Source organism: Miscanthus floridulus, chromosome 13, assembly GCF_019320115.1.
Source record: "Miscanthus floridulus cultivar M001 chromosome 13, ASM1932011v1, whole genome shotgun sequence".
NCBI lineage: Eukaryota > Viridiplantae > Streptophyta > Magnoliopsida > Poales > Poaceae > Miscanthus > Miscanthus floridulus.
The window spans coordinates 53,155,521-53,164,802 of NC_089592.1; the positions used below are offsets into that span (position 1 = coordinate 53,155,521).

General features: G+C 40.5%; 1 protein-coding gene across 1 annotated transcript; it reads right to left on the bottom strand.

Annotated features, from left to right (window-relative positions):
• Positions 1 to 553: 553 nt before the first annotated feature.
• LOC136500723 (uncharacterized) lies at positions 554 to 4,705 on the bottom strand. Its single transcript, XM_066496136.1, has 7 exons — positions 4,439 to 4,705; positions 4,093 to 4,305; positions 2,806 to 2,888; positions 2,295 to 2,381; positions 2,007 to 2,155; positions 1,588 to 1,719; positions 554 to 1,163 (listed from the first exon to the last, which is right to left on the bottom strand). Exons 2-7 carry the CDS (start codon positions 4,220 to 4,222, stop codon positions 974 to 976), a joined length of 771 nt encoding a protein of 256 aa, XP_066352233.1. The 5' UTR covers positions 4,223 to 4,305; positions 4,439 to 4,705; the 3' UTR covers positions 554 to 973.
• Positions 4,706 to 9,282: the final 4,577 nt, after the last annotated feature.

Below are 9,282 nucleotides of genomic sequence, written 5' to 3' on the forward strand. Positions count from 1 at the left end.
CGCCGTAGATGTAGATAGAAGCACGCCGTGGGATGTGGAAGCTTTGATTCGGTGCTGTTTGTTGTCTATGATTTAATTTGGCAAACAAGATGTAATGCTTACGTTTGTCACAAAATAAAGTAGCCACAGCGTATAGCAGCAATCTCTAGAAGAAAGACACGTGAACATATTAGTAACCACAAAATGCTCCGATGTTTAGCTTCGTCTCCGATTCTAAAAAGAGCAGCTCCCGCTTAAGCAGGGTTAGGGGAAGGATCCGACCATTTGGGTCTTTTATACATAGTTCCCTGCATTTCTGCAAGAGGCTGTTTCTAGGACTTAACCCATGACTTCATCTCCAATTCTTCAATAAATATTTTTTTTCAAGAAAGATGCATGATCATGGCGCCGTGAGGAGCACTTGACTGCATGCGTGCTGCAATCAAGGTTTTTAATTAACTGAAGAAGAACCACCTTGATTGAGGAACCAGTGTTCTATCAAGGTTTTTAATTAAAAACATGTTCACCAGTCTTCTTTAATTGAAGAACCAGTTGAAAGCAAGACTAGGCAACATCAGGTGCAAAGACAACGCCCATGATCCACCGTGGAGCTGCATCCACTTATACTCGTTGCAACTGCAACGGAAAGAGTTTAAAACCGACGTCGTGAAAATCAGGGAAATATACAACATATATGGAGCAAAACAACCATGGCCAGAGACAGTTTTTAACATAATCTATTCATTCATACCCGATGACTGCCAGTCGTCAAACAATGCAACATGTAATCTATAAACTATAATAACAAGGGTGAAGGGCGGAATATGACTGCGCCTCTAAGCAAAGCAACGTCAGAGGACCCCGAACGGAGGTATATATATGCATGAAGGGTAACCACATTGGCGCAATGCATGTCTTGCCTCATCAAGTGAAACATTTGCAGCCCCGAGTGACAACGATAATAACCTACGCCTTCACTGTTGGAAAAAAAAAACTACGCCTTCACATGCTCACGGATGAATTGCTCCAAGGCCGAAACATTACCAGCGGAACCAGCACCCTCCGCAACAGCCACCTTGTTCTGGCACTGGCTGAAGTTGAACGCCTCTCCAGGGACCCCAAGCTGGACTTCATCTGAGATGTCAGCTGAAGATATGGCGGTCCTTGATTCCCGGAGCTTGTTCCTACAAACATGGTTAAAAAGAGAAGGGCATTAGAAACCTTGTGAATCTGATATTCCACACACTTGGACTGGTGAACATGTTTTCTGCATGCTCCCTTAAAGGTGGTGGCTATGGGTTGCTATAATGGGGCTATAGATGTGTGTTTGGGATCAGAAAAGAAGGATATACAAGAACTACAACTACTCCCAGACCGGAATAAATTTTATTTATCTTTGCAGCTTAATATTATGTAAAAGTTATTGCAATGGAAACTTTCCTTTTTTGCGAAAAATGCAATGGAAACTTTCCGACTGCACATCAGATCTAGAAAGAAGTCACATGACCACAGCATTTATGCAGCATGCACTACCGTCTACCGAGTTGAGTCATTCTAATTCTAATTATGCAAGTACGATAAATGTTGGGACTTGAGAGATGTCCTTACAATTCTTTCTCCAACTGCTTCTTGATGAATTCCTTCGAATGGGCTGTAACTTTATCTGTCTTGTTGCAGAATATAAGCACAGGAACCTTTTTCTTCACTACAGTTGCCTTTGTCAGAATGTCATACAGGTACCTGCAAAAAGTAAGTAATATTGTTATGTAATGTTAACAACACTAAGAAATGATCAAACAGAGTAATACTCTGCAGTGTTGGGAATAGTGGGACAAGGCTTCTAGTCACACAATGATAACTACAATGATAAAAATTATTCGAACAGAGTAATTTCTGCAATCTAGGGATATGAAAAGGGCCCCTAATTACACCGCTAATATCAACTTAGCACAAAGGAAAATAAAAGTAGTTGAAATATGCACCAAAGATATTTGCTAAAAAGTAAAACAGAGGGCACAAAAAATTACTCTGCAGCAGCTTGCATGCTAGACAAGAAATCTTGAGCATCAACAACGAAAACAACCCCCGCAGCTTTAGGCAGGACTTCATCAAGCTTGGGTTTGAGCCTAGCATGACCAGGAACATCAACAATATGCACAGGTTTTACTTTTCCTTTCTGCAGGGAAGGACAACAGGATGGTTTAGCAGAAATATCACAATCAGGAAATGCATGTTTCTTCATAAGAAACAAAGCTATCCACTTTACTTTTATGTCAATATGTTGGAAAAAGAATTAGCTCTAAAAGTTTCCATACCCTTTCTTGCTCCGAATGCAGCACAAAAGTATCACTGTTTTCTTCCATAGAAGTCACAGTTCCTTGATGTGATGATCCATCCCGAAGCTGACAAGCACAAACGAATTAGGAGAGCAACAAAAGATAATGTATAAGATAACCCACCTACTTGTACATTGGTATTGATGCAAATGCCAAATGATCTATAATAGACAAAAGGGGAAAATATTCTGGTTTTCCATGGTACCGCATCTGCATTGCAGTACTTCAAGAATAAGATACAAGTACAGTCAACTAAAAACAAGCCAACTAGTCTATATAGAAAAACAAAATCAAATCAAATAAGAAAGATATACGTGAAAGCATGATAACAAGCAGAAATGATGCCCGTCTAGAATGCTGATATCACACCCTAAATATAATTCAACAAATGAGGTTCGGACATTATTTTGCAAACTAGATACCAGTACCACAACCTTGTTCTTCACTTGTAAAACTGTATACTTCACAGACCAAAAATATTGGAAGTTACCTGGTAGAAAAGAGTGGTTTTGCCACTGCCACTAAGCCCGGATAGCACTATGGTGTTTGGTTTTGAGGATTTCAAACAAGATGCTGCAGAAAAAGAAACATAAAAAAGGAATTGCTTATCATTTACCACTCTGATGTAATGAATTGTATGATAGAGCAGACATCGTAACAAACAACACAGCAGCACCTCATGTATTGAACCATAAGGTATCTCCAGTGGGTGGAGCCAGGACCCAGGCTCCAGCCCTGGTTTGAGGCCTAAACTTACATCGAAGCAAACTTAAGAAGATGTACAAATGTTGAAGCTAAAATGAATTGCAGTATGTTTTAACTATCTCAGCCCTGGGCTCTAACCCAATCCTGGACACATCCCTGGGTATCTATGAATTTAAAACAGAAAGGAAAAGCAAACCCCCTCTTCACTTCATATCACTAAACATGCTATCATCAATACCTCATGCTCAAGAACTCATAAATGTTAAATCATCTTAGAGCTGGAACAATTTACAATGCACAATAACAATGTAATAAAACATAGGCCTGATCTTCTATTATTCAATCAATAGCACTCCATCATTATGATAAATCAATACTATCCAGGCAGGGACTCTCTCCCCTCCCTAGTTCGCTTTCAAAAAAACTACTCAGTTGGAAATTTCAAATTTGTGACACAAAGACACCTAAAAGTCTTGAACCAAAGCTGAAATTTGTGACACAGTGACACCTAAAAGTCTTGAACCAAAGCTGAAAAATTCCACTATCTGTTTCCTTTCTAAGCACAACTATAAATTCTAAAAGCAAAAGTAATAAACATTTACAAACTCAAGATTGGCTGATTTATAAAGCTATAAATGATATTGTTTCTCCCCTCATTAATTAGGTAGGTAACTGTGACTTGCTCTCCTAGTTGCTTCATTACAGAGTATAGCCTTGCTACACTGTCCAGATCAGCTCCATTTGATCCAGGGCATGTAGTCAGTCCCATTGTACACATATATATGAACAAGACAAGACAGCACACTACAGCTAAATATGCAATTGCAGATCCACAACAAGTTTATTCTCCAGTGATGAATCAACCACAAAAAAAAATTCAACAAATACCCACTCTGATGCTTTTAGGTGACAATGCCGCCTCTCCAGGGACCCTAAACACTCCCCTGCTGCAAAATCAAACACGCTTATTTCATTCCTAGGCCACCTTACGTGGATGTTCGCAACGCAACCATTCCAAGACTCCATGGGCACTCAATGCAGGGCAAAAGGAACTCTAGGTTTGGCACCGCACCTACGATAAGCACCAGGATTGTGACGGCAACCACCGCGGCCGCGACATAGATCTGCTCCGGGGGCTGCTGACGGATCCAGCTCTCGGCTTGGCCCACCCACACCTCGGCTTGGCGAATCCACTCGTCCATGGCTGCTTTCCAAAGAACACAAAAGAATTCTTGAGAATAGGCCGCGTCCGCCGCACCTTCGCTAGATCGATTTCGCTCGATCGCTGCATAATAAGAAACCAAATCAAGCAACGGATGAACCGGGTAAGTATCGCAACATGCAGAATTCAGTTCCGCACAAAACGAAACCACAGCCCCGAGCAACCCCCCCCCTCCAAGCAAGCTAGGGCCCCTTACCTCGGATACCAAGAAATAGATCTAATCCCAGGTGCACGATGAGCAGAGGGTGGCGGGGAGAGCAAGAGGAGGAGGAGGAGGAGGGCTACGTCGCCGCGCGGCAGGAGTATCCTGGCTCGCTGTCCCTCGTCGCCGACGGCGAGATGTGGCGAATCGCGGCAGTGGAAGACTATAGGATAGGAAAGTATAGCTGCTACCTGCTAGTGCTAGGGAGGGGGACATGGACGGAGCAGGGTAGGAATAGGAAACCGTCGCATGTGCGGCGTGCCACCTCGAACCTCCTTCGCTGATTTCAATCTAAGGGCATCAAGAATATAGGTAAAACATAAAAATAATGACAGGAATAATAACATGATACTTTGAATCCTAAATAGATTGAAAAACATAGAAAACTACGAGATGGAAGGCATGTTTGGATGGAGCGTAGGAAAAAACACAAGGAATTCGATGAGAGAGTGGCACAAATGAAACGAGCCATTCTACAAGAATTTTATAGGATTTCTAGGAACCAAATCCTTTGCAAAGGGGTTCATAGGAAAGTTTATAGGATTTCAATCCAATTTCTTTATTTTTCATTTGTTCCAAAGAGGTTTAAATAAAAGGAAAAAAAACTCTCTTGAGGCTTGTTTAGAATTCCTTTGTTCTAAAGAGGTTTAAAAAGAAAAAAAACTCTCTTGAGGCTTGTTTAGAACGTAGGAATATATTTTATAAGTTATCGTGCAGGCCCTTGTTTATTTCTAGTCTAACCTAAGTCCGTGACAAAGAACTGAAAGTATATAACTAAGAGAAAATAGGAAATTATAAGAAAACTAGGATTCGTCCTAATGCTATCTCATAAATAGAATTGACTAGATTGCAATTATTATTGAATATCAAATGTGGTTCTAATATGTCCTTCAGTACATTTGTTAGTGCTCCTTTTGTCTATAAGTCTCCATCATTTTGGCATTTGGCACAGTGACCAAGGAGCAGGGAACGAGCGTTGATTTCCAATTAATGGTCGTGGGTGCAGCGCATGTGAGGTGCCGCGAGCCAAGGAGTGAGGAGCAACAAATGCGCGGAATGGAGCAGCCAAGGAGCAGCAAGAAGCAATAAATGTACAACGCATGCTAGGAGTTGGAGTCGCTTGGGATGAGACAACCTGTGGTCCATAAGTAATACGACGGAGACTCTTGGAATTTTTCTTTTCCTCACAAGATGGAGACTTATAGACGGAAGGAGTAGTTTAAAAGTGGATTTCATTTCAGTTTAAGAGTGGATTTCATTTCACCCTGGGTTTGAAAAAAAACCCGCAACTCGAACGCTGCCACCGCTAGTGGTTAGATCTGCTTCGGTGGTGGTCGAATCCACGCTCCACCGCCGATGGGAGAGGGAGGGAGCTGGTTGAGAGAGGGGTATCAATCCCTAACTTCCCGTATATATACATGAACATAGTTATCGGGCCTCTTAGGCATATTGGGCCTCGTGCCTTTTTTACGGAGACAGGCATCTTAATAGGTCCGTCTCCTTAAATATACTTTAGGCAGATATTTTTTTAACCGCTTCCGTAAATCCATTTTAGGAAATGGACAGTTTTTCACCACCTCCATAAATAAAACGTCCGCCTCCAAAAATCCTCAGGTATTTTAGGAGACGGTTGAATTTTATGACCACCTCTGTCAATGATTGAATAATGTCTGGTGAAATCATTTAGTTAGTAGTGAGCCTAAAGGGCCGTTTAGCTCGCTGAAATTGTTCCGGTTCTGGTGTGCTGTGAAACCTATGAATTTGAGCCAAACAGAGATGAGATGTAGGCCTTGTTTAGTTCTTCTCCCTAAGGTTTACTTCCTATCACATCGTGTTTGGACACATGCACAGAATATGAAATATAGACTAAAAAATAACTAATTGCACAGTTTACGACTAATTTACGAGACGAATCTTTTAAGCCTAATTAGTCCATGATTTGACAATATGGTGCTACACTACATATGTGCTAATGACTGATTAATTAGGCTTAATAAATTCGTCTCGCGGATTACTGATGAATTCTGTAATTTGTTTTTTATTAGTATCCGAATAATCCATGCGACACTCCCATATGACAAAACTTTATACCCTGGATTAAAATAAGACCGTAGTGTTTCGATCAGAAACCTGAGAGACGATTCTCGTTTTTTATAATGTCCACGCGAAGCGGCCTAGGTGTAGTTTCGTCCGATTCGTTTCTGGTCTCTCCTTTGCACTAACGGCCAATTTTTTTCCTCTTATCCTTTTTAAGTGGAACAACTTAAAATAAATTGTATTTAAATATTCTTTACCCACAAAAAGGTTTGATGTTTTTTTAAAATCTGAATACGAAACATTTTCTACGAGAATATAGATCACTAGCGAACGCACACTAATTTGTGCATGCATCGTCCAACCCGCACGTTGAGCTAGCTAGCCCAAGTCTGGAGCACACCCTCAGCAGCCGCCTGACATCTAGCTAAACTATGTGATCAAGAACAAAAATAAGCTTGTCCCTATAAGGACATCAGACCACGGGTTCGTTATCAATTTGGTGACGACTGATTAAGTTGCTGCTACGAGAATGTCCTGCATTATTACTGGTTATTTATTATATATTTATACATATGTGCATGTGAGCAAATTAAATGATGCATGCTCTGGATCGATCACTGCTTCTTGTCGCACATCGCGAGGTAGATTTGATAGGACAGAGCCCTTCCAAGTTGCCCAGGTTTGTATGAGCAAGGTCAAATCTTGCCATCTTGGTAGTGTACATACAGTTGCATCCGAAAACCGGATGCTGCTGCTTGGAGATGAAGCCACGGGTGGTTAGATGCGGAACGCGTATTGCTCTCTTCGCTTCACTGATAAGTTATGATTGAAAGTACTTTTAGTTGATTTGTTGTGAGAGAAAAATACTGTTTGTTAGCTAAAAAAATATAGCTTATAAGCCCAGCGAACAGGACGTATACCGATATACCAAACAAGTAATAATAGTCAAATCCCAAAGGTTCGATCATCAGCTTAACTTGAGGTCAGGTACGTATACCACGTCATTCATTCACGGCAGCTTCTTCGAGGCCTTCTGCGGGCGCATATATAGCGTCTGCATACTGTGTTTGACTATTAATCAAAATCATTATCGGATCGTTTAACTTCTTCCATGGGAAGCAACTGGCACTTGTCTGTCAGCCACATGACAAATACTACTGTATATTGTAACATATTTTATATTAGAACCGCTGTTTGTGTGTCTGGAGCTCGTAAAAGGTCAACCTTACCCTATGCACCAAGAAATGATAGATGATTATTCACTCTGTTCGCTTGATCGTTCCTTTGGCTTATAAACTGGTTGATGTTGTTTTGTTATGAGAGAAAAACACTATATTATGGCTAATAAGCATGGCTGATACGATCAAACGAATAGGGTGATTAATATTAGCTAAATCCACCAATACGTGTGGACTTTTATTCCAGCGTTTGCGTTTATAGTAAACCGCCGGACTCCATGAAGAGCCAGAGAGATCAGTTGGCAAACTAAACCAGGCACCTAATGCGACGCAGCAGGCCTCTTTATGTGTTATTGATGACCTAACTCTGATAAATTTCCTTTGGGTATTTGGATTTGGTCACTTTATTATTATCTATATTTTGTTCTCACTTTCTTCATGCAAATCAAAGATTCCACAACTAAATTGCATGGTTCAATTCGGAAGGAGCAACTAGGGAAATTCATTATTTTCGTAAAATCTATTTGCTGATAACATTGTGCTTGCATTTAGCTATATATATTATACATGTGGTAACTAATAAATTGTATCAAAGTTTTCGCGGCTCTTTTCTGATCATACCATGCAAGACATTTTTATACATGAGAAAAAACAAACAACTGCCTTGTGATTTAATGACACATAGTCTTATAGTAAGTAGGATATTTATAATACAAGTTGCTCTTTTAACATCATATTGCAAAAGGAAGTGGGGAGGGGGGGCTCATACCCTAAGCGAGTGCTCCAATGAATTCAACAAATTTTCATTTGCAACCATTAATCTAAATTACAAATCTAGGCAAGCCCTTTAAGTTGGGAGACACACCTATCGAATCTGACCTAATGATCACATAATGTTTAGCTCATAAACAATATCTCCTTTGGCCTTGAACATATGATCACTAACACTGATTAAATGCGAAAAACTTAGTGCATTACCAACTAGAGATTGCAGGTGCCATTAGTGTCGTAGATGTTGATGTAGATGTAGCCGATGAACTAACCTAAACCAATCAGAGAGCTAGGGATCTTCTCCCTTTGCGGAGTTGTCCACAAGGGCGTCTCCTTTTGCCCTACATGAGAAATCATGCTTCCAATCCACTAGAGCGCTAATTGATCGGTTGTAGCTACATTTCATGGAGTCTTTTTTAGAGGGCGACGCCGATTCCTAGGTTAACTTAGGGTTTACTGTTGATCATGCAAACTTAATAACATATTGTGCATTCATTGGTCGACCTAAACATTTTCAGTAACAATGTGCATGAACACACCACATTCCAGCATTTATGTTTTAAATTCGGGCGATTAGACATGTAAACGAAGAGGGAAACGGTATATATGGCACAAGGTAGTAGGAGGGTTTGGTAATTGTGATCTCAAACTCTAAATCCTCTAGAGATATGGTAATATGGAGAAGATAAAATTGTTTGAAGCACGCACAGAACCGAAAGTGCCCCTTGTTTCAAAGAGACGAGGATGGGTTATTCACATTTAATTTGATGGTCAGAGGCGAATTGAAAGCTAAGCAGTAGTAATTAAGACGCCTGGGTGAAACGTTAATGCTACAGAACATACGTTCGAAAT